A 26,423-nucleotide genomic window follows, 5' to 3' on the forward strand; every position below is an offset into this window, starting at 1 on the left:
AAAAATTACTCCAAATGATCAGTACTTCATTGCAACAGCTAAGTACTGAAAAAAGATTTTGCTACAATCTATTAATAATGAATTACACAAATTTAATAGCTGATTTCTCAAGAAACCTGGCAAATAAGCTAAAATAAGGCAGTGCTGAATGTTGGCTTGTCACCCCAATTCAGCAAAATTCTAATGTTTAAGAAAGAGTCTTAAGTTTAAGCCTATAAACCGGGCCTGGGCAACTTCAGGAGGTTTGAGGGCCATTTTCTCCCCCCACTTCCCTGGCTACGGTCTGCCAGAAGACCCAGGGAAAAGGTTTTTTAAAAACTTCTTAATGAAAAAAAGACATCCAGAGCACTACAGAGCCCCCCTGAAGTCAAATCTAGCTTGTTTGTATGCTAAATTTGACCCTTTTAGGGATCTGTAGCTGCTGTGGAGCCCTAGAAGGGTCAAATCTTGCTTGCAAACAAGGTATATTTGACCTTTTGGGTGCTCTGTAGTGTTCTAGATGCCATCCCCCCTGCATTTACACACACACATACACACACACACACACACTCACACACACGCATATTTTCTTTCAGGATATAGGGCCAGTGGGAGGAGGCAGGGGCTGCATTCAGCCTTTGGGCCGCATGTTACCTGCCCTGCTGTAAAGCATGCCATTGAAGTTGGCAGTAAAACACACAGGCTTAGAATTCAATATTACCTTGATCATAGTACCCAGCACTTTGAAAGATACAGGCCATAAGTCCATACAGAAGCTGACTTTCTGGCACAGCTAATATGCTTGTCACTCAAATTAATGGGATATATATTTTTTTAACATTCACAAGAGTGATATCTATGAAGCATTCTCGTACATGGGTACATATAATGAAGTTGCTAATGGCTCCTTCTCCACAGATTGTTTGAAGTAAAACACCTGCAAAGGAAGGTGGAAAATCAGATCAAAATGGCGAAGATGGTCCTGATCAGTGAAATAAATAAGCGAGCAAATGTTCTTCTCGAACAGCTAGAGGTAAGTAAGGTGGTAGCTAAGATATAATGGTAGATACAATGCACACAAAAGAACCCACAATTAATTAAACCCAGACCATTTGTTTATGTGGTGAACTCACCGGCCAAGAGATGCAGGGGTAGGGATGGCGGAGAAATCTGCCACGGACTCCAATGAGGCTGAATTCTTTGGAATCTGGCCCCCTGGAGTCTGTGGCGGAACGGAGTACCCCCACTCCCGAAATCCCCCCGGGATGAAACCTGCCTGGCGGCGGCTGGTCCAGGTCGCCGTCTTCGTTCCGCAGCCATCTGCTGCTGGTCTGTGGAACAAAATGGTGTCCGGCATAGGGGACGCCATTTGCGTCCCTGCCATTGGCCGTGATTGGCTACGTAAATATTTACATAGCCAATCATGGCCAATGGCAGGAACGCAAATGGCGTCCCCTACAATGGACGCCATTTGCGTCCGCAGACCGGCCACAGCTGGAAGTTCGGCAGTGGCCGGAGCCAGCCGGTGGCTCTGCGGACTCCCCGCGGAGTGGAGCCGGCTGGGGAGGATTCTGGTGGGAGGACCGGATCGCCTCCCCCTGGCTGCGGACCCCCCCACGGACCCCAGGTAAGGGGATCCGTACATCCCTATGCAGGGGGTGGGAAAGTGTGGAAGGAGAAATCCATCCCCAGGTGATGTAGGAGTCTGTGGCAGTGAATGAGATGCACTAGGAGAAAGGGCAACCACTGGCTTTGGCATGAGCTTGGAGGACCACTCCAAATATATTATTTATTGATTTGTTTGATTTGTAACCCGCCTTTCTACCAAGCAAAATGGCACTCAAGGCTGCTTACAATCTTACATAAAAATTGATTAAAACAATAATAAAACAAATGCATTGAAACACAATTAAAATCACAAGAAAAACAGAACAAAAACTACATCCAACACAAAGGCCTGCTTGAATAAAAAAGTATTTGCCTCCTGGCAGAAGAATAGCAGAGAGGGAGCAAACCTAGCTTCCCTTGGCAGGGACTTCCACATTGTGTTCCTGTTGTGCTTACACTCCCATTAGGGATGTAGGAGAATTCCGCCATGGACTCCAGTGAGGCCGGATTCTTTAGAATCCGCCCCCCCCGGAGTCCGTGGTGGAACGGAGCTCCTTCCCTCGCCACCCCACGAAATGTCTCCAGAACGGACCTACCTGGCGGCTCCAGTGGCGCTGGCGGCTCCGGGTTGTCTTCTGGCCGCCGCTGCTGCGCTGCGGACACAAATGGCAGCTGCTACGCCAGCCGCCGTTTGCGTCCGTGCCTTAGGCCGTGATAGGCTACATAAATACTTACATAGCCTATCACGGCAAAGAGCAGGGGTGCAAATGGCAGTCACTACGCCATTTGTGCCCCTGCTCTTTGCCGTAATAGGCTATGTAAGTACTTACGTAGCCTATCACGGCCTAAGGCAAAGATGCAAATGGTGGCCAGCATAGCGGCCGCCATTTGTGTCTGCAGTGCATCTGCAGCAGCCAGAAGTCAGGCTGCGGCCGGGGAGGATTCCGGGGGAGAGGGACGGATCGCCTCCCCCCCCCAGCAGATGCCCCGGACCGGAACCGGGTGAGTGACCCACTCACCCCTATTCCCAGTGGACTCCCAGTCATGAAGGCCAAGAAAAACATCCACTCCAGACCTACAGCTGAAGTGTTCCTGATTTGGAGGAAGAGAATATGTGAAATCTACCCCCCCCCTCCCCTTTTGCACACTGCTGAGGCCTTAGGGTTTCGCCTGGCACCTACATTGTATTCATTTCGGTGCCAGGTGAAGACCTTTTTATTTTCCCAGGCATTTTAGCTTTCTAAACTTTTAGCTTTGCTGTTTTAAATCTGTATTTTAAACTCCTGCGCTGCTGCTAGGTTTTATTGTGGTTGTATTGTTATATTGTGGTTTTAATGTTCTATATATTTTAAATTGTTTTATTGTGTGCTGTTTGGTTTTAATTTTTGTGAACCACCCAGAGAGCTTCAGCTATTGGGCGGTATAGAAATAAATAAATAAATAAATAAATAAATAAATAAAAGACTGTCAAACTGCAGGGCTTTAGTGGCTACAATTCAACATCTATTTGATGTAGTCTCAGCGCTGTTTCTTTGCAACTCGTTGCCAGTCTTCAAAGCTGCCATTGATTCTAGAAGATATTGTAAAAGGAGATCCCTGGGAAGTATCCAATGTGGCACGAGTGCTAATGTAAATTATGTGGTGCTAGCATAGGGGACTTCTAGCACAACACCAATAGCATTAGCTGGTGCAACGCGATCCCCAGAAAATGCGTTGGTGTTGCTCTAGAGGTCCCTTAAATGCTAGCGCAATATAATTTACGTGAGCACTGATGTCACATTTGATATTGTCCCATCTCGTTTTCTGCTTGATGTTGTGAGAATATAAGGATTTTATTAAATACTCATCTAGATTGTGAATTTTCAGGTTGCAAAAATAACTGAATGTAGTAGTTTCTTCTGTTTCTGATTATTGACAGAGGATCGCTGGTGAAAGGAAGCAGAAACTGGAACAGCAGCTTCAGGGTATTGTGGTGTTAAACAGGCAATTTGAACATGTTCAAAATTTCCTCAGCTGGGCAGTGTGCAGTAAAAACCGTGTTCCATTCCTCTTCAGTAAGGAACTGGTAAGAAAAAATGCTCACTGTAATACTGAGACATAACAAGGAATGAGAAAAACAAGTCCCCAAATTTGAGTGTGGAAGACTTCTTCAGCACTGATAGTCCAAGACTTTTAAGAGTGCTTCTACATGTCGCTCCCAGAAGCCAAACCAAAAATGAGGGGGAAAGTACCTTCAAGTAAATGGTAATAAATAGATAAGGAATTAGGAGTTGTTATTTCTGTTCTGGAGCGAGGGTTTGCCATTCCACCCATGTTGATCCTTACTGGACTAATGGCTGTGGTCACCATTAGAGGAGTTAGATCTCTGTGAATTCTGTTATGAACTGATCTGATCTTTACTTCCCAGACCAGAATGTAATTATCTATCAGCTTTTGCGTGTCCTGGAAGTTCTGATATAGTTCTCAGCTCAAAAAAAGTAGTTACATGTTTTAAAATGCATATTTCAAGATACAATATATTTAGAAATATGTATTTTGTCAGAGAATAATTCAAAAATACATATTTATAAATACATATTAAAATGAAGGTAGATATTAAAATAACTCATAGATTAATATGCAAACAAGATGGAACGGGCTTCTTGTTAAGCATACATGAGAGTGACATGGATCAGAAACAAAAATACTATTCAGTTGTTCAGAAAGGGATGAAAATCAACACACGAGGGGAGGGAGTGCTCCAGTCCCACTCCAATCTTGCGTTGTGTTTGTTAGCCTATCCTCGTGGAGGGCAACTGTCTGAAAAGGAAAGCCTCCTCTTTCTGTGGGGTCTCTCCACACAATTCAGAACCCCGATTTTCCAGTGACAGAGGAGGCTTTCCTCTTCAGTCAGTCACCCTCCATGGGTAGCTGGTGACAAATGCAACAAGGGAGAGAGGGGTGGGGCAGGCCTGGAGCATACTCCCTCCTCACATGTTGATTTTAACCACTTTTTGAATGACCGAGTAGGGCTAGACTGATTTGCCCATCCCTAGTTGTTGTGTGGATTGAGGCTAGAGATGGAAGAACCTGTCACTTGCTTTCTATAATTTTTGCATTTCTCCAAATACAAATTTGTTCCATCCTTTTTTGGCATCTATTTGCAGTTTTTTTAAAGTCTGCACGAAAATTTGTCTGCCTTTTTGCGCAAATAAAATTGTATATATTTTTGTATGCAATGTCCCCTAATGTTCACAATTTGTACATATTTTTTGATCAGACAACTGTTTTGCAAAATTTGGAGAAAACTGAAGGAATATTGCATTCCAGTTCATGTAGTGGTTTGGTAAATACAAATTAGGCTGGTTTGTATTCCAAGCAACAGGAATGAATTTTCCATCCATCTCTAATTGAGGGTGCTCACCATGATAAGGGAGCAATCCTGTGGGTTGCGCCCTGGGAACTCGAAGGCTTATGAGCATCCTGTGCAGAGCTGGAGGCGTGAAGTGCTTCCTGCGTGGCATTTAAGCTACATGGGCGATTTTGCCCATCTAGCGGAGGCTTCGGGGAGGGGGAGGGAAGGAAGGTGGGGCAACGATAGCGAAAGGCATAAGCCAGCTACCTTGGTTGTCTCCCCTCCCTGCCTAGGAACACCTCCTTTCCCCTGTCTCCGTGCTCTGTTTACCGAGTGCACAGAGGTAGCCGTCGCAGTTCTCTCTGTGTCAGCTACAAGGGGAGGGGGCGGGGAGCATGGTCTCCTGGCTACGAGGTTGGAGCCCTGTCTCCAACCCCATATCCAGGACACCAAAGAATCCTATGTTCCCCATACACTGTCTAGGGGGCATAGAATTGCTCTCCCCACCAGTGCATTAGTCACTCACAAAACCATTCACCTGGAAGCAACGTAAAGTCTATGGAAGCAGACGCAAGTTTTCTTGTGTCTAGTGTTGGGCTCTAGTGCTAACTAGAAGTAAAGAAAATGGAGCAAGTTCAGGCACCTTTTCTGTTATGGTCACACTATGATTCACATCATGCAGGCCGGATGGTTTGGTCTAGTTCCACAACTGCTTTCATCTGTAGTGCAGTTGGATGAGAGCAGTGTGGACTGTTGACACAGCACATTTATTAAGTTATGCATTCCTTTATTTATTTATGAACTTATTTATAATATTTATCAATTTTCTGCCAAAAAGACAGACAAGGCAATGTACAATCAATAAGAACTAAAAATCACATTACTATTCAGCAGCTAAGGCAAGTGATAAAAATACAAAAGTTACACAGGTGGACTGCAAAGAGTAAATGCCCGAAATAAATTATCTGATCCCGTGAAACAACTCTGTACAGTGAACACCTGTGTGTCTTGCTGTGCGATCCTGTGAACAATTACTTCAGAGTAACCCCTATTGAACTCAAAGGGAGTTATTTCTGAGTAAACATGCACGTGATGGCACTTTAGGGGAGCTATCCTATGTCCCCTAGACAGTGTCTGGGGACATAGGCTTTTTCAGTTTTCTGGCTCTGTGCTTGAAGACAGGGCTCCAAACTCGGAGCCAGGAAGCTGCACTTCCCACCCCTCCCCCTTGTAGCCAGCATGGAAAGAACTGCTCTGGCTGCTGCTCCACGCTCAGTAAACAGAGTGTGGAGACAGGGGAAAGGGAGCGTTCCTGGGGCAGGTAAGGGAAGAGGCTGGGGCAGCTGCCTTATAGCTTTTCCTATTACCACCCCAAGGTCCTTGCCTCCCTCTCCCCGAAGCCTCTGCTATATAGGTGAAATCGCCCATCTAGCCAAAATGCAGCATGGGTGGTTCAAGGCACCTCCCTCTCTGCATTCAGGCCTACGAGTACCCAGGGTCCAACCCATAGGATTGCGCCTTTGGAGAATTAATGATATTCCAGATCAGCCAGATCTGAAATAGAGAGCTCATACTCATATTGCATTTCTGAAGGTAGCTTGAATTTGTTCTCTATAAGATAGTTTATTGGAAGAAAACACATTTACATATTGTGATTATGGGGGAAAGATTTTGGCGGATTGGTCAAGACACTGAGGATTTTCTTTACACAGTAAAGTATTGTGGGTTGTTATCTCAGCATTGTTACATAAATTAACAAATTCCATCTACACAGACAAGGAATTTCAGACTGTAGCACACACCCTCGTTTGCTATTTCAGGCCATTTACAGGTCACCATAGATCTTTAGGTAACTGTTCTCTATTCAAGTCTACATAGACTTGAATAGAGAACAACAATTCTGCTATTGTCTACATCTCCCACGGTGAAGGACAGCTCAGGAGTCCCTGATTTCCACAGGAATCCCTTTCCTCTCCCTTAGTTCACTTCAGCTTTGATTGTCCCCTTGAATATGTAAGCAAATCAAAAGCTAAAGCAAATCAAAAGGTTATTATCCCAACATAACTGCATGTCAAAGCAAGCAGTAATGGAAATGTAGGGCCAGTCGTCCATTGAAAGCTCTACATCATAATCAGCCCTGAACTATAATACATAGATATGCATTGTAGTCATTCTTTGGTTTCTTACCAGATTGTGTTTCAGATTCAACGTTTGCTAGAAACAAACTGTAATACAGATGTTGGTCCTCCTTGGAAGCTCAGATTCTCATGGGACCCATCTTTCTGGACTAAACAACTTTCCAATTTAGGTAAAAAAAAACCCTGCATGTAATTTTAGGGTTCCTTTGAGCTTCTTAGATGAAAGTCTTAGTGTGTGTGCATGCGCACACATGTGTAATATATATGAAATATTGTTATTTTTTCCATTGCTACTACTGAGTTAATTCTTCATAAATCACATTTATCATCCTCCCTGAAAAGCTGACAGAATTTGAACACTTTCTGTGTGGTAAATAGACTGAGTTGTGTGTTATAGCTGATCCTTGCGCTATGTGAGTGATGAGGTTGCCACTTCCTTATGGCTCTGTCCCATGCTGCTTTGGTAGCATAGGAAATTAAAACACACACATGAAATGAGATCACACAAACAACCATGCCAGACTCAAAAGCCAGATTGGGAGAAGGGGGACACAATGTGCTGCCCGTTCCACATTATTCTTTCATCATTGCAGTAGAATTGGATGGAGCCATAATGAACAACAACCATCTTGTTCCCATAGCAAAAAAGGTGACCCTTAGCCTCGTGCTGAAGCAATCTCAATAGGACCTTCAGCAAGTGCAGAATTGTGCATGGATCCAGAATCCGTATTCTCAAATGCCAATATGGTCGTGCAAATTGGCCATGGGCATGTGATCATGCCATTAAGAGAGTTGGTGGTTTGCATCCAGTGATGAACATACTCGGTTACCATGCATCTATAAAAATGTTACCAATTATGAGTTGGTACTGTAAGGTTATTCTGTAATGTTAGAAAATACTGCATGAAACACCAACATCAAACTGGCTATGAGCATAAACTAACACGCAGCACCATAAACAGTTTACTGAGGATCAAAAACGGGGAAGAAGGGCATTAAGTAGGAAATAAAATATGGAGTTAATCTTATACTAATGATTCCCAGATGTTGAATTGGAGCATATCCGTTTGAAAGTTGTGGATGAATTACCTTCTTGTAAGCTGTGGGTATCAAGGGAAAGGTAGCATTAAAGTCTAAGATAGGGTTGCTGGGTCCACATATGAGTTGAGCTGGAGTTCTGTGCATTGCTGGGTTGTCTATTGAACTAACGGAGAAATGCTACTTTCCCAGAGCAACCCCCATTCCTCAGAATTCTAGGCAGAGATTCTCTGCAGAGAACTTTCAGCTCAGCCTCAATCTGACCACTGTAAGGATATCAACTGCCTTACGCCAGATTGGACAAAATGGTCGATGTGACCCAGTGTTACTTTCATTTTTACGCAGTGATGCCTGTATAGACTAGGATTTCTCTCAGGATTTCATTTGTCTGAGAATGCTACCACCCTGCTGTGTACATAGGAGGCTCCCTTATACTGAGTCAGATCATTGGTCCCTCTAGCCCAGTATTGTCGACACTGACTGGTAGTGGCTCTCCAGGGTTTCAGGAAGCATTCTTTCCTAGCTCTGGAAAGAATGCTTCCTGACTTCTGGAGAAGTCAGGGATTGAACCTAGGACCTTCTACATGCAAAGCAGGTGGTCTGCCTCTGAACTGTGGTACCTCCCCTGTAACCCCAGCATGTGCAAAGTGGCATCGCTGTCTTGACAAGAGAAGTGAAAGGTTGTATACAGTGTCTTTTATGGAAGCACCATTAGTGCTATGAATGAGCATTTGGGCAAAAGTTTGATGGCACACATCTTGAATCTGGGAGGCAGGGTTTCCAAGCTAAAGGGTAGAGCGTCCCTGGCCTTTCACTGTAGAAATGATAGAACATGCGAGTGACATCTTCTGGAATATATACTCCTAAAACCAGGGATGCTCCTCAAATACAGTCAGGAACATCTAACGACACTTGTGAGCAGTGGCAGTGTTGGGGAGAAAGAGGAGATGTATTACGAACAAGACACAGGGGACCAGTAAGGTACTTCAGAAGGAGCACATCTGTCCACATCCAACACAAAAAGTGCATGAAGTTGAAAATGGGTGTGTACATCTCCTCTCCAGGATGGCGTTCAGTCTGTTCAGAAGGGAGTTTCTGTATGTGCAAAGTGGCATCACTGTCTTCACAAGAGAAGTGAAAGGTTGCTTACACTGTCTTCTGTGGAAAGCATCATTAGTGCTCTGAATGAGCATTTGGGCAAAAGGTGTACAGCTGCCTCTCGACTGGCTATTGTCCCACCAAATCTTCTCTATTTTTAACAGGGATTTTGAAAAAGTTAGCCAGATCCACTCTCCTATCCTTCAAACCCCAAGTGGTCCAGTGCAGAGGTGTTGGACTTCAGACCTGTGAGCCAAGTCTGGCCCACCTGGAGCCCCAATCCGGGTTCCCCAGAAGACCGCCCCCCCTTTCCCCTGGTTCCACTCCCTTCCTCCCGACCGATGGTTTGGTGGTTCCTGTTGTGCCTCCGTTGGGATGAAGGAGGACACAATCGCCTTAGCCTAAGAGTGTTTGGGGTGGGGCCCAGCACATGGGCAGGCAGAAGGCATCTGCAGCTCGACCCAGCTGGCCTCACTTATTAATCGGCCTCGGCATAAAAGACGAGCCTCAAACCCAGTTCAGGTGCTGGAAGCAAGCTGTCGTAAATTACTTGAGTTGAAGCAGCAGCTAGCGTTTGTCATTAAATAGTCCAAGATCAAGAAGCCAAGAGTATCAGTCTGAAGCCAAGGAAAACAAAACCAGATATAAGGATGTGCTGAAGAATAGTTGGAGTCATCCAGGAGCTGGCAAGAACGTTTTCGGCTACAGGTGAGCATCAACAATTGCCTCCACCACCTGAACTGGGTCTGAGGCTTGTCTTTTATGCTGAGTCCGATTGATAAGTGAGGCCATCTGGGTCGAGCTGCAGATGTCTTCTGCTTGCCCATGTGCTGGGCCCCTCCCCAAACTCAGGCGTAGGCATTCTGTGTCCTCCTCCATCCCAAATGGAGGCACAACAGTTCCCCTGAAGAACGGTTTGCTAACTGAGCTATGTTGGGATTTTGCCAGTACACCTGCTTGGACGCACAGGTTGAAGTCCCCTCCTCTTGGCGATTTGTTGTTGCTTTACCCCTGTTTGCTGGAGCTGCCCTCCAACTTCAGCTCTTGTTTGCTTCCTGTAGGCCACTTGTCAATGGAGGGGGGACCAATCCATCACTCAGACGTGACAGCCTACGGAAGCATGCAAGGAATGCAGCCTTCTTTGTATCATCACCACCATCACCATGGACATCATTCGCCAGCACCGCAGCACGACCCTCTCAATAACCAGTCGCACCAGTTCCAGACTCCTGTCCATTGCCCGACCCCCGTGTGCTGCACCCACTGCCTCAACATCCCGCACATGAATAAAGGGCAGCTTCCCCATCAAACCATGAGCCACCCTCAGTCTTTCCGGCAGCCGCCTGAAATGCAGCCCCAGCAGCAGCCTTTCCCTCTGCAGTATGGCCTGCAGCAGCACGAGAGAGAGCAGCGGTGCACCTCACGCCCCTTGAAAACAATGCAGCCTTGTGCAGAGCAGAAGTCTCATCAGGAGCATGACAGCTCATCTGCCAGGATGCCAAAGCATTCCCAAGAGCAGCCAGCGCACCACGCAGTGCACCCCGCCTACCCTCTCCCCCTGCAGGACGGTCAGCAAGGCCAGGCTGGCCATGCCCAGCCGCCACCTGCACCGCCTGCGCTGCATAGCCCGACAGTGCAAGTTCAGCTCGGTCCTCTCCAGAAGCTCAGGCCAAATCAGTTGCCGCCGCTGTCGCCGCCGCAGGAACAGCTGCCGCCGCCGCCACTGTCGCCGCAGCAGCCGTCCACGACAGGCCAGAACGAGACGGCTCATGAGCAAGTGATACAGCAGAGTCTGGACATCATGCACCACCAGTTTGAACTGGAGGAGATGAAGAAAGATCTGGAGCTTCTCCTCCAGGCTCAGCAACCGAGCCTGCAACTGAATCCAGCCAAACAGCCTCAGCATGTTCAGCAAACGATCGTTGGACAGATAAACTACATTGTGAGGCAGCCGGCTTCAGTTCAGCAGCAAAGCCAGGAGGAAGCACAACAAGTGAGCTTGTTCAAATGGGTCTTTTTCGTGTCCCTAGAAACCCGTACAAAGGATGGCCCTTTACATTTGGTGGTATCTGTGCTGTAGAACATTTAAAGCTGGGGTGCAGAACCGCAGACCTGTGGCCACATCTGGTAATTCTGGGGGGCCAAATAAATCGAGCCCTTCAGGGTTCCCCCTTTGGCTTCGCCACACACCACCTCCTTCTCCCTGGCCACTGATGGTTTGGTGGTTTCCCGGCTTTTGTCCCGTTTTCCCCCATTCTAAAAGGTTGGAATTGCCCCTCCCAAGGCTTAGTGACTCGCAGTATGCTAAAATATGCTGGCATTTTTGGCCCCACCCCTTTGCCTTTGGCCCCACCCACCACCGGATTTTGGCCCCTTAAGAGCTTTTCCAAAATGGAAATTAGCCCTTGGGCTGAAAGAGGTTCAACATCCTGAACTAAACTCTAAGCAGCACTGGTGGGGATGGGTGAGAAGAGCATCATGCATTTACCCATATTAAGAAACAGAACCTGTTTTAATCCTCTTTATATCAAATTGAGCAGGGCCGTGGTGGCTTAGTGGTTAAGACGCTGAACTGCAGACCAGAAGGTCGGCAGGTCAGCAGTTCGAGACCCGGGTGCCGCGTGACGGAGTGAGCTCCTGTCTTCAGGCCCAGCTCCTGCCAACCTAGCAGTTCGAAAGCAAGAAATTGCAAGTAGATAAATAGGTACCGCCTCGGCGGGAAAGGTAACAGCGTTCCGTGCACCTCGGTGTTCAGTCATGCCGGCCACATGACCACGGAAGCGTCTTCGGACAGCACTGGCTCTTCGGCTTAGAAACAGGGATGAGCACCGCACCCTAGAGTCGGACAAGACTGGTTGGGGACACCTTTACCTTTTATATCAAATTGAGGCAAGTAGGTTTGTTAACTAGATATTTCAGAATCTTGGCTAAGGCCCCCCCCCCCCCCATTTTCTTTTAGTGCAAAAATCATTGCAAGTAGACATGTGCATGAAGGAGACACCGTAGATGCATATGGTGGTCACCTAGTCCCCAGTGAACTGGCTGGATGTTTCTTTTGAACTGGATGGGAATGAGGATCGCTGGGTTTCCCAGGCCTCCTAAGGCCCAGACCCCCTAACACACAGGGACTGGAGGAGCAGCAGAGCATAAGGGTAATGCATAGCACATTAGGGAGGGGTGCCTAGCAGGTAAGGGAAAGAGCCCGGTTGTGTCTATAAATGGGTGGTTTGTATTTTTCATTATTTTAAAGAATAGGAGCCGCTGAGGGTTCTCCACTCCACAGTGGAGGGTCAACAAGGGTTTAATCCTTTCCTTCTGTGTTGTAGTCCTGACACCCCTACCCACCCTGCTTGAAGGCAAATTCATGGAGGATAAAGCTACCAATGGCTACTAGTCATGATGGCTATATATTACTCCCAGTATCTGAGGCAGTATACCTCTGTATACCTGTTCCTGGGGAACACAAGGAAGAGGGTGCTGTTGCACTCATGCCCTGCTTGTGGGCTTCCCAGTGGCATCTGGTTGGCTGGACTAGGCAGGCCTTTGGTCTGATCCAGCAGGGCTCTTCTTAGATTCAGGTATCTGCCTGGGAAGGAAGTTACTATTCCTCCCAGGGCAAATAGCAGCTTTGGGGGAATTTTTGTCTTCACCATAGCATGGGGAAAAGAGGCAGCAATCAAAAGCATTTTGTCTTTTATGTAGGGCACCTGTATCACCATTTATTTGTCACCTGTTTCATTGTAACAGTGGGGTGAGGCTGCTGTCTAAAAACGAAATAATAAGGATGAAGCCTTAGTTTAAATATAGCTTGCTTTATTTATTTATAAACATTTTAAATCTCCTTTTCACTGAAGGGCAAGGTGATGTATAATTTGTGTGCATGTGTGTTTAAAAACACAATAAAAAACAAGCAAAAGTATCAATATCATCCATTTCAAAAATTCAAATTAAATGCCTTAGGAAATAGGGCGGGGGAGTTTTGAGCCTGTACCTGAATTCTTGCAATGTAGGAAATAGGGCAGGGGAGTTTTGAGCCTGTACCTGAATTCTTGCAATGTGTTGGCCTGGATAATTAGTTCTAAAGTGGCAGGGCCAACACTGAGAAAGCCTTGCCTTGAGGCTGAGCCCCACAAGATTTGAAGGTCCTTTGTTGCCCCTACATGCAACAAAGGACCTTCCCAGAAGTTCTGAAGGAATAGGGAGGCTCATATTAGCAGAGATGTGTCCACAGAAATGGTGGGCAAAGGCCATTTAAGGAATTAAGGGTGCAGTCCTATGGGGATAGGTGGCCACCTCCAAACTTGGAGGCGACCGTCTATCCAATGCAGGGCAGGAGAAGCGCGGAGGGGATTGTTCCCTCCACGCTTCTGCCCTGCATTTGTGGCTAGACAGCCAATTTCAGCTGTCTAGTCGTGGGAAGGCAGAGAGGGGGAGGAGGCTGCCGGTACGACACATAGGATGTGTCGTACCGGCATTTCCGCCTTCCCCGCCCTGGAATGCCCCCCGGAATGCCCCGTTTTGGCCGCTCCGTGCTCCTGTTCCGAGCATGGGGTTGTTCTGCATTGCCTGCGAGGCAGCACAGAAGGGCAGGGAGGTTGGTTCTCCAGGAACCCACCTCGGAGTGCAGGATCCGAGGTTAGTTCCTAGAAAACCGCATATCCTATGGCTGTTTAGCCACAGACTAGCAGCCATAGGATTGCTCCCTAAAGGTCATAACCAATGCCTCAAACCAAGTTGGGTGGCATATGGGCAACAAATGCAAGCTATTTAACATTTAATACACTCTCAGTAGCCAGTTTTTGTTAATAAATCGGTTGAAGCCTCCAAACGATGAGCGAGCGTGCGTGCGTGTATGTGTGTGTGTGTGTATAATTAAAATAAGGAAGTGATCTTGTTGCCATTAATGAATCTGTGCTGCTTATTCTTTTGTCATAGGTTGGTGAAGATTCTGTTGAGTCAGAAGGTCAAAAACCAGCACTTCCCCTTGATAGAAATGTGATTCCAGCTATGTCACAGCCATTAGAGGAAGCTTTTGTCAGTATTCACTCTCCAGAGAGTACTTTGAATCCAGTCAGAAAGGTACATGAAGTTTCTTTCTTTTTTAATAAAAGAAAATGTTTCTGTAGTTCTATATGGCCACTTTGAAGATTGCTGTCCCTTTCTGCACTTTGACAAGAATTAAGGTCAAGAGTACTTCTGGTGAAATTTCAACTTTCTGGAGGAGATTGTTCTCTGTAGAAATCCATATCTTTGGAACACAGTGAATGTGTCCATATATGTGCTTAAATAGCCATTGAGCTTCTCAGACAATTGATATGCGTGTTTGTTCATTGCTAATGTAACAGACGATGTGGAAGAAAGGCATTTGTAATGCAAATGAGCTTTCTGGACAAGATACATTTCCATTTCCATTACAAACTTTTAAGCCTCATGTATGAAAATGCCATTGGTTTGCTTTAGTCTTTCATGAATTCTGATTTGTTGATTTTCAGGCAATGGTGGAAAAGATACGTTTTTAGGGCAGTTTCATACATGACATTTTTTTGAACAAGCTTTTAGAAAAGAAATCCCAGTATTCATCATCCTCATTTTCATCATGCATGAAGATTAGTCCTGTAATTCTGTGTACAAAGCCATGATTTGACAACAGGCTTCTGACTAATGTAAGCAGCAGTGGCAGTGATGCTGGCAAACATGGCAAGTAAAATCAGGGACCACACCAGGGACCGATAGCCAATCAAGGAGGATGACTCTGTTGTTTTGGGAAAGGGTTGCCCTGGAGATGGGAGATCAAGGAGCAACAGCCCAGTTGTCATGGTGAGGGCTGAGTCATTGTGCATTATTGCAGGGCTTGGAATGATCATGAGACTTTCGCTGGTGGCAAGTGGCATCTGTGGAATGAGAGATTGCACACAAGCGGGGGAGCCGTAGCTTAGAACACTTGCTTTGCATACAGAAGACACCAGGTTCAGTTCCTAGCACAGTTCCAGTTTAAAGGATCAGGTAGAAGGTGATGGGAGAGACCCTTCTCCGCCTAAGACTCTGAAGAGTGGCAACCAGTCAGATTTGACTAGCTTTCCCCAATCTGGTGCCTTCCAGATGTTTTGGACTTCAACTTCCATCAGCCCCAGCCAGCATGGCCAATGATGAAGGATGATGGGAGCTGTAGTTCAAAACTTCTGGAAGGCACCAGGTTGGGGAAGGCTGGAGTAGGCAATACTGGGGCTAGATGGATGAACAGTCTGATCTGGTATGAGGCAGCATCCTAAGGGCAGGGGCATGACACGTTAGGGGGGATTACTCTGTCTCTCCTCTGGAGCAAGCAAACAAGCCTTCTGAGGAGGAGGACTCGAATGTAAGTTAACCCCCATTCCCTCTTTCTCAGGCCACACTGGAAAACTCCTGGGATGGGCTGGGGGGAGTTGTCCCCCTGTCCTTACAGGTAAAATAGGCATATTTATAATCTTCACTCATAGTGGGATATATGAATGTACCTGGGCTGGTGTGCTTTTTTGGTATACCCATGTAGGAAAAATGTCATGTATGAAGCAATCCTTAAGCTAGTTTATGCTGGTAGAACATCTTGGATCTCTGTGCCGCCATGTAATCCTCCTCCTCTCCCACTGTAGTGTGCAATACAATTACTTCATTTCATACTGTGGTTGGAACAGCAGCCAGAGCTCCTGATGTGTCAGGCTTGCCATGAGCTCCTTGCAGGCTCTTGGCCCACCTCCGTCCTGTTCCCCTTTCCATGAGCAGTTTATGCCCCATTTGTAAAAGCACTCAGCCTGTGGTCAGTAAGAAATGACTCCAAGCGACAAGGCTGGGATGCTTTACTGAAGTGGGCTCTTCTCTTTTAGAGTAAAAATGACTAACATAGATATGTGTAGGCATGCTGCTAGTAAACATTTTTATCAGCCAGTAGCTTTTGTGGGCTGGTTCAGGAAACAAGCTTAGGCAATTTTTTAGGTGGAGAATGAAAAATACGTGTCCTTTTTGGGATAGTCAGTGGAATAATGGTGCTGTTGTAATTCTCTCTCTGAAGTGAAGCCTATTCTGTCTAGTTTCTGAATGAAGAACTACTGAGACTCCCATGCATACTGATTTGGACACTGTGGAGGAAGAACAGGATACAAATAGAACAAACAAAATAAAAAGCCCCATCCACTTTGCCCACAAGTCACAGCCATGCCTTACTGTGGTGTCACTCCACATGGCTTGGTGCCAAAATGAGGCAAGGATTGATTCAAGGAGCTGACCTTTTAATGGGGTTGGGGTTGTAGCTAACTGGAAACAGACCACATTTCCTTATGGTTCAAAAGATGCATTTTTTAAGGCTAATTTGCTTAGCCTTGACTCATATCCCATGGCTGTTTTGCTTGGACACCACTGTTTGGCTGTTTCTGCATGATTCCTGAGAATGTATGTGGAGCTATACTGGTTAGTTTAACCATATGATGCAAGCTTTCACATGCCTTTTCTATGAGTTCGAGCTGTGTGGTGTCTGCAAAGCTAGGCCATTTTGTTTAAGTAGCATTTAGAAACATAAGAATTTCACTGCTGGATCAGATCAATTCCAGGAATCTGTTTTTGGTAGCAGCCAATCAGATGCCTAGAAACCCCCAAGAAATGTGAAGTTAATTGGCCACACCCTGTTGTTTATTCCTCGCATCTGGTAATTCCAAGTATGTCACCTTTTTACATGGAAATTGCATTTATCTATCATGGCTAATATTTGAATAATTTTAATGCATAGCCTATGGACTATGGCCAGAGGGGATCTTCTAGGAAGACTTACTATGTACATAGTGTCCTTGTATGGGCCGCAGTCTTTGCCAGAGAAATCAAGCAATCAATCCAACAAGAAGGATGTGTGCCAATTAGGCATATTTGCATATGATTCTGATAGCTTAGCAATGAGACGTTTTGCATATTTTTGAATTGTTATTGTTTGTGGGTGGTAGAAAAGATGGACAGATGAAACAGGGAATGAACTCATCTGTGCCTGCCTCTTATTGCTCAATATCCTTAATCAATCAGGACTCGAAGAACTTTACTGCTGTCTTAAGTGACAGATTGGACAACAGCATCACCCAGTACATCCATTCTGATCAAATGGAATTCATCCCATGATGACGCCTGGTGGACAAAGTGTTCTGCGTGCTTGATGTTGTATACAAGGCAAGAGCAGACAAAACACCTCTTAACCTACTTGGGCCTCAATGCTGATGGAGAAAGCATTGATTGCATCGAATGGCCATACCTCAAGTATTTACTTCTTAGGCTGAATTCCAGTCCTAACTCTGCCAGGACCATTCAAACTAATTATCCCTGTGGGCTGGTTTCAGGAAACAATTTTGACTCCTTTCCCTTTCATCTCAAAAGAGGTATTAGACAAAGCTGTCTGCTGTATGTCCTGACAGTGGAATCCTTAGCAGATGCTCTGCAGGTGAACAAAGTGATCCAAGTGTGACCAAACTGAGAATAAAGTGGTTCTTTTCTCTGATAATGACACACTACATCTCCCACCCAATGTTGGCTTAACGTATTTGGTAAAGCATCTGGATATAAAGCTAACTATCATAAGTCCATTGTGGTAAATATAAACTTGATTTATGAAATCAAGGCTGCTTCGGAAAGAAATTATAATTTTGTCCAGCCCACCAAGCTATGGCATCACATTGGAATCTTTTTTTCACCTCTCTGTTATACACTCAACTACCAGCCACTTTTTAATCAACTCCACAAAGGCATGCAAAACTGATCCTCTGATGACTTCTTCTGACTCACCAGAAGAGCACTTGTGCAAATGAATCCTACCTAGAATCCTTAAAAAAAAAATTTTTAAAATCTGAAACTATTCCACTCAGTCACCACAAATTGGACTTCCAACTGCATTTGTTACCTGAATTGTTGCCTCTCTCTTCAGAGCATCAGTGGACACAAATGGACCAAAATGCTGCCAGACATTACATACTGGCTGCCTTGATATGGAATTATCATAGGGATAAGCCTAAGTAAATACTTTAAGCATCTCTTCATTAAAGATACTCTGTTTACCTGAAACTATTGAAGAAAAACAAAATCTCATTCCTGCCCAGCCCCCTTTGTTCTGTACATTCAGAGTTCATCACTCAGAACAGCCCTGAGGACTTTTGCTTCTGGAAAATAGCAAAGATAAATTGTCTGACAGACTTAACTTGTTGAAGAAAACTTAATCTCCTGCAATGAACTTTTAAATAAAGTTGAATCAACATAGCTTCTTAGATACCAGTATTCGCAAATACGCCACTTTCTCAATCAACCATACATCAAACAGCATGTGGGATCCTCACTAACATATCTTGAAGCCTATTAATTCCCATAATAATATCCTCCATAGGACATCTTTCTACCACCAAACTGTTTCTACTGTCCCTACTTCTGAAGGAGATGCTTTCATAATTGGAGGGTGGGTAATGGATCCAGAGGAAACTTTAGATGTTCAAGTTTGGCAAAGCATTTAGTCCTCATTCTCTGTGAGCATAAATATCAAGGTTGCCTAATTTAAAGGCTTTAACAGATGGTACATAACTCCAGCTCTAGTCAGTTCTACTGAGCTCTAGTCAGTTATTCTGGAAAGGTTATGGGCAAATGAGGAATTGTGATGAGTGTGCTCAACCATTCAACAGACTAGTTGCAGATTTTTGTCAGGAACTCATCCACCATTCTCAACCAGCTGTTCGCCCTGAAGCCAATCTTCTTCACAAGGCAACCCTGGTTTCCTTGGCTAAGGCTTGCTGACACAACAGAACAATAGAAATGGCTGGAAAAGGTCTGGAAGGCAGGCCCAGCATTAGGGGTGGGCACTGTCAGGCAGTTGTCAATGGCCCAAGCCCTCAGGAGGGCCCGTTAGTGCCGAAACTACCACTACTGTAGTCGCCAGTCGTCCTCTGACTGACCCGGCAGGCTGGCTTGCCCACTTACCAGGTCATGCAGCTGCACTTGCAGCCAACTTCTTCCTCTTCCAGGCAGGCTACTGCTGCAGTGGCAGTGGCATAAGTGGTTGGAAAAAGGGACCCTAGCACCTGCCATGTTTTATGCCCCACAACGTGATGCTTGTTGCCAGGCATTGCATTATGTGGCATTAAATGTGGGTGTTCGTCTCCTTCCTTCCAGCTGATTATGTTGCTGTCACCACCACAGCAGCAGCCTGCCTGGAGGAGGAAGGGTTGACTGTGGCTGCCTGACCATCACTGAAGGTGGTAGGGGATATTGGCGCAGGGGCCTGTTGATGAGGGGGGAGGGAGCTTTGGTAGACCCATGCCAAGGGTCTACCCAAGCCTGGTTCCAGCCCTGTTAGAGGTGATAATTACGTATAAAATTATCTGACAGGTTCTGCAGGCTAGACAAAAAGGTTCTTGTCACATATATGGTGTTCTTACTAAGTGGTCATATTGTTCTTTCCAAATAGAAGAATGTTTACGCATGTCCTCTCCCCAATGCTAACTTTTAAGCTGCCTCCAACGCATTTTTCAGTTTGCCAACTTAGCCTTGAGAAACATTCCTTTTAATGTGAATTCATGGTCTATCTGTGGATTTGATAGGTCACTTTTGTTTTGTTTTGTATATGTGCCTTAATTTCAGTGTGTTTAAGTTGCTTCAGTATTTTGTCTTCTCATATTGTGTGTGTATTTGCATGTTTGAAAACTAACATGGATTTGAAAATCCGTGTTAGAAGAGGGAAGTTGGACAAATGAGATAGGTGGGTTTACAGTAGTATAGCCTCAACCATCATGATGTAAGCTCAGGGTTGTTCTAAACATTTACTGAAGCCATGCCACATGTGTGTTTCGGCTAATGCATGATAACTTGCCAGGAACCTTTCATGACAACTCTGAGCTATCCCATCCTCATCCAATAGATGGGGCTATAGCCATGTTACTGTTGGCCCCCCTTTTAAAACTATGGCCAGATCATGTGGAAGAGTCATATAGCAAATGGGTGCACAGCCTTGTTGGCACAGCTGGGAGTTTTGTCATGGGCAGAGGAGGAGTGATGTTTCCCCAACACCCCATAAAAGTTGCCAGCAATGTTGTACATAGCAATTGCAATAGCAATGAATGTACTATCTGTGAGAAGCGTCACATTTAACCAAGTGCATAATGTTGTGTTTTGAGTGCTCAGTGCAATACTCCTGCAGTGAAAACAGTACTCTGGAGTCCTATGTGTGGGTTGTGTGCAAGATATACTGCAATCAAACATGCATTTATTATACCTAAACTTACATTGCGCATAAAAGCTCTTGGGAAGCAGATGAACGGACTCCCTGCGCATCATTGTATTTGCTGTGCTGATAGGTGGACAAACAACATAGGTGGAGTACGGGTGCTCTGTGGCTTGTGAGTGGTCTGAAGCACCAAATCTGCTGCGGCCAAGGTCACCATTACACAGCTGTGCTCTGAACGTGATCTTCATATCATTCCTTTCTGCTTCTTGTTGGGGCAAACACCATGTATACTGATGGCATTACTATAAACAATAAACCACAATAACAAAGAATATTTGTGTGATAGTAAAAGTCTCTTACATTTTGGCAAAGATGTTTTGTTTTTCATAGCTCTTACAAAAACTTCTCATTGAAATAATTAGCAGCAGCAGGCATGCCATCATCAACAGATGTCAAATGTCATACGGGGACATCTATATATCTTTATGCCTGTCAAAGGGAGAGGTATTTTCACTGGACGTGGGTGGGCAGACAGCTCAGGAACAATATAATAGTACTGTTTTACCCTTGGTGGAATTTTAGGCAAAGCAAATATTTAGGTATAGTGAAGTAATAAAAACATGATAGGGAATCTGTGAATTAGTCGTAGTAAAAAGTACAGTTTTGTTCTCTTCTTGTCTGTTCCCTAGTCAGCTGTATGCTCCCTGTTATTGGTTTGGGAGAATTGTGATAACTAGTCCCATTTCAGTAAACTCATGCGCATGGTTTAAGAAGAATTAAAAAGAAAGAAAAAAGCAGTTGCTGTGTACTTATTCAAATCAATGGCCCTCCTACTATGCTACACTAGACAGGGGAAGCAACCTGGTGTCCTCCGGATGTCTTGCATTAAACCCCCATGAGCCCCAGCCAGCGTTCCCAATGGGCAGGCGTTATGGGAGTTGTAGACCAAAACGTCTGGAGGACACTGGGTTGCCTTCCGCTGAGCTAGACAGTATTCTGAATGACATCAGCTCCCTGCTGGGGCACCCCCCTGCCCAGTTCAGAGCCTATGATAGGGATTGAACCTGGGTCCTGAGTGTAAAATATATGTTGTATCTCTGGCTTTGCTTTAGTTTTTAAGTTCATTGTGCAGAATTTGGATTTTTCTCATCAGGACCAGGAGGGCAGAAAGGGCGTAAGAGTTGGATAACGAGACTGTGAAGTAACAGCTGTGTGAGACAGTGTCAGTGAGGCTCTGTGGAACCGCCATCCTCATCATTAACCCCTGAAAATCCCACATACACTTCCTGTACTTTTGGAGTCTTCAGTAGAAACTCTTCATGTGTTTTTTTTTTATTCTTAAATCTGCCTTTGAGTACTAGAAACCTGCAGTTTTGTAAGATTAGAGACGAGATTTATAGTCTTCCAGAACTTCGGGCTTTACGGGGCACAATTGTGGGCCCAGAGATTTCTGAATGTGTTGATCATTGTAGTAATTTGTGGCGCAATCCTAACCCTTGCTGCACTACTACATGCATATTTCAGATGGAGGCTCATGGACTGCTGCATCAATGTAGCTTCACTAGATTTTTGACCCCAACAAAAACATGGGTCAACAAAGCCAGCCCACTGATCAGGGCATGGGGACTCCACCTAAAATGTCTGACTCCATGATAGTGCAAACACCAGTCATACGATGGGGAAGGAAGAGCATCCGAACTCCACCCAGACACCCCTCTCCACTGGTCCCTAGGACAGCTTTCAGCTGCCAGCATCCCTGTCCATTGGCCATGGTGGCTGGGCCTGATGGGAGTTTATGTGCAAACCATCTGGAGAGCACTAGGTTGGGGAAGGATGCTCCAGAAGATTAGTTCTGCAGAATCAATGCTTCCAGGTTACAGTATCCAACCATGCAGCCTCATGCCTAATGACCAGCTTTTTTATATTCCTGTTTTTGTATTTGTACTGGTAGTTGGCCTGAACTTTGCAAAACCAAGGCTGGCTTTTTGTTTGTTTTTTAAAGGTCAGCTGGCAACCCTAAATGTCAGAGACGATGGCATTATGCCAGGGCTGCACAAAAGTAATTGTACTAGTAAAGGCAGTTCGATCAGTTGGAAATGCTTAGGATCAGGTCCTTTGGACTCTGGTCCCTTCAGATAGGGATCCTGGACCATTGGATACACTCAGCTAAGCCATTTGCAGGGGGTGGGGGGTTGGTTACCAGTACATTTTCTGTTCACTAATTTTAGAAATATTTCACAGCGTCTTTTAGATTAGCAAAGCTTATTTCTTTGACCTGAAAAGGAAGATAATAATACATGATGCTGCTTGTTCTGCTGGCTCTTTCAGCTCCTTGCACTGTAAAACCAGCTCCATTTTCTTGGGTTAGAATTTTACATTAAACAAAGCTCCCCTCCCCACCCCCTTCAGAGCAGGGGCTTTTGATCAGGGGTACTCTACTTAGGAAAGTCAAGCAAAAAAGCTTGGAATACATGTGCAGGCGATTGGTGCATTCTGAGTTAAACTTAACTGGATTTGAATTAGTGCATTTGTTTAACCTTGCAGCATAATGAGCTGCCAGGGGGATTGCTCCACTTACAGCAGCCTTCGTTACTTTGCAGCCATTTGCTCTGAGTAATTTCTGTGCAATTGCAAAGAATCTGTATAGTCTTAACAATTCCCAAGCCAAGACTTTATTAAAGGTAGGCATCTCCATCTCCCACTTCCTTTGTGGTTTATAATGCATGCTTGCATGGAGCTGTTTAAAATGTGCACTTAATTTTTAATTCTGATTTGGGGCACATTATCTACTGTCCTTTTTTCATTATTGTAAACAGGGCAGGCACTTCTTAAAAAAACAAACAAACTGGCCTCTTTAACAGCAGCCTGACATGGAGAAAGCTAGAAGGTGAAGCTTTCCCCATCACCAACCTGCCTGCTAAATGTCTGCATATCAGGTTGCTATTAAAGGTACTGAGTAAGGTCAGTGAACATGGTGGCAACTACCTCAACTTTAAGACTTAAAATTTTGAGATAAAGGAGACAGCAATGGTAGAACAACAGTTTTTGTTATCAAGATCATCATTATTACAAGACTGCTGCTGCAACTAATGCTTTAGTGTGTTCGGAGGAGCTGTAGAGAAGTGAGATGGTCCTTTTGCAAAGGGCTTGTGGAGGATTGATAAAGAAGTAGAAATGAAGGACGGGAGGAATGGGAAAAAAGGAGACAGCAAAGATATGTAGTGGGAGAAATAGACATTTGTGCAACGTTATATATTAAAATGTCAAAATGGAAAGGTGTTCCAGCAGCAGCAACAGTGTGACAGCATATATAATGGATGTTTGTTGTGTTCAAGGAAGGAAACGTCAAAGCTTTTTAGACAACTCTGAGCCATTAGAAAGAAAGAAAGAAAGAAAGAAAGAAAGAGAGAAAGAGAAAAGAATCATCACATATTATCCAGTACAGCAGAAACCACTAGGGGAGAAGAGGTGCCTCCCATCTCCCATCCCCCTCCTCCCACTAATGGCAAAAGGAATGATTATTTTAGGGGGAGAATTAATAGGACCTTAATGAGTCTTACTCCCAGCGCATTGTTCACTTCACACTTGACAGCAGCTTCGTGGATCAGAGTGCAGAATGTGTCAATTCCTTACCAGGAGCTTTAATATATACACACATATATTTTTACTGAAAGATCATAATGTTTCCTCATTATTAAAATAACCACAGAATTAACTTTTGCCTCCAGGGAGAAACAGATGGCAGTTTGATGGCCCCATTTTTCCTTTCTTTCCTTTTTAGTAAGATTAATGTTTTATACTGACTGATGCAGTCTATTATATTCTCTTCATACTCTTCCTGGAACAGGAACAGTAATAAGGGAAAATAGAAGCCCACTTCTCTGTAGAACGTAATCTCTTTAAAGGTATTAGTTGTTTCAAATATATCAGGTATTCTTGCAAAGTCCTGTGCTTTGTAGCTCTGAAAGTTGCTAGCTGTCTTCCGATTGAGTCCTTTGGAACCAGATCAGATCAGTTCCAGTGAATGGTCCAGTCATGAGACACTGACATGCCTTTGGGATACTGGCATGGGATCTCTGGATGCCATCCCAAACTTTGCTACTGCTGGCACTTTGGCTCACTTTCTAGCTCTTACCTCCTGACTTCAGAAATATGGGATCCAGCCATGGCAAAAAAAACACACTGGTCCAGAAGCACTCTTTCCTCCTGCTAGCCCTGTCCTTTCTAATATAACATGGGAAATCAAGGTCAGAACATACTCTTGATGATCCAAGGCTTTCAGAATTACATTCAGTAGAATTATGGAATGGATAGAATCTTTGCTATGAGGTCCATACAAAACAAATCCATTTTCTGATGCTTCTTATAATGTCTCAGAATTATGGATGCCCAGTAGCCCCTCTATTTCCCTGACAGGCTAGATTCAAAGCACCTTCATTCCCTTGAGAGGTCCCAGGACTGGGCCCATTAGCTATGATAGCCTGGAGCTGGCTTAGGTAATTTTCTCCTCATTGAAATCAATGGGGAGGGGGTGAAGAGAGGAAAGAACCACCAGAGCAGTTTGTAGGACTTTGGAAGTAGTGGAATGGGTAGAACATAATTGTAAAAGATTTGGGTGACTGAGAGGATAAGCCTCAATACGACAAGTACATATAGCTGAATGGGCTGTTTGAGAATTAGGTACTACATTTCTATACATGAGTGACTGGTACATATCATGAGAAAATAACTACTGCTTCTATTAAGTAGTGACAGGTCATAAAGGGTAATCTTTCTTTCTTTTGGGCTATTTATTAATAGGGCTGTCACTCAGTAAAAGTAATCATAGTAGATTAATTGTTTGAGTTTTAATCAATTAGATCAATCCTTTAAACCTGCATGCATTTGCATATAAGAAAAATGGTATAATGGAAAAAGGTATACTTCCTTTGTTTTTAGAGGAAGTAGATTTTGGTTGGAGCAGGCCTAATCTTAGAAGAAGCATTCCCTCCTGTATGGCAGAGAAGAAGGAATGCCTCATTTATGATTCTATGATGGCACTTGCCAGTTACAGTTTTAGAAATACTTGTATTAATTATTTTTAATCTGCTGACTGATAATTAGGGACAACTTTTTGGTTGACTAGAATATTTTAGGGTGCAATCCTATGCATGTTTAGACAGGTAGAAGCCCTACAACTCCCTACACTGGCTGGCTGGGGAATGCTGGGAGTAGTAGGACTTTTTTCTGTCTAAACATGAATGGCATTGCACCCTTAGGGCGCAATCTTATGTCTCCTAGACAGCATCTGGGGGACATGGGATATTTTGCTTTCTGGGATCAGAGGTTGGAACCAAGGCTCCAACCTCAGAGCCCAGAAACTTTACTCCCTGCCCCCTCTCCCTCCTCGTCATAGCTGGCATGGTTCTTCCCTGCCTCCATGCTTGGAAACGGAGCATGGAGACGGGGAAAAGGGGGTGGTCTCGGGGGAGGGGAGGAGACAGCAAAAGCTGCATTACACAGCTTCCTATGCACTGTGCGGCCTCCCCGCCTCCTGCTTCGAAGCTCCATGGCTAGACAGGCAAAATTGCCTGTCTAGCCAAAAATGGAGGGTGGCCGGAGCATGGATGTGAGGATCGTGTCCGTGGTCTGTCCGGCCTGCATTGGATATTTGGCAGCTTCCAGCTTCAGAGGCTGCCGGCTATCAAGATAGGATTGCACACTTACTTGATTAAATATCACAGTTGTTGTTGTTCAGTCATTCAGTCGTGTCCGAGTCTTGGTGACCCCATGGACCATAGCACGCCAGGCCTTCCTGTCCTGCGCTCTCTCCCGGAGCGTGCTCAAGTCCATATTCATCGCATCAGTGATGCTATCTAGCCATCTCATCCTCTGCCGTCCCCTTCTCCTTTTGCCTTCAGTCTTTCCCAGCATCAGGGTCTTTTCCAGAGAGTTTTCTCTTCGCATTAGGTGGCCAAAATATTTGAGCTTCAGCTTCCGTATCTGTCCTTCCAATGAGCACTCAGGGTTGATTTCCTTT

At 44.9% G+C, this 26,423-nt stretch overlaps 1 protein-coding gene across 4 annotated transcripts in view; it reads left to right on the forward strand.

The window, feature by feature from the left end:
* TRIM66 (tripartite motif containing 66) overlaps nucleotides 1-26,423 on the forward strand; it is an 83,709-nt gene that overhangs the window by 38,746 nt on the left and 18,540 nt on the right. For all 4 annotated transcript variants that reach the window (XM_084854582.1, XM_084854592.1, XM_084854574.1 and 1 more), the window contains 5 exons: nucleotides 898-1,012; nucleotides 3,506-3,652; nucleotides 7,112-7,229; nucleotides 10,257-11,188; nucleotides 14,131-14,274. In XM_084854582.1, coding sequence (XP_084710708.1) covers nucleotides 898-1,012; nucleotides 3,506-3,652; nucleotides 7,112-7,229; nucleotides 10,257-11,188; nucleotides 14,131-14,274 — 1,456 coding nt within the window. The remainder of the gene's footprint in view (nucleotides 1-897; nucleotides 1,013-3,505; nucleotides 3,653-7,111; nucleotides 7,230-10,256; nucleotides 11,189-14,130; nucleotides 14,275-26,423) is intronic.

This window comes from Heloderma suspectum, chromosome 1 (genome assembly GCF_057233095.1).
Source record: "Heloderma suspectum isolate Gila_16-S chromosome 1, 16-S_ref, whole genome shotgun sequence".
NCBI lineage: Eukaryota > Metazoa > Chordata > Lepidosauria > Squamata > Helodermatidae > Heloderma > Heloderma suspectum.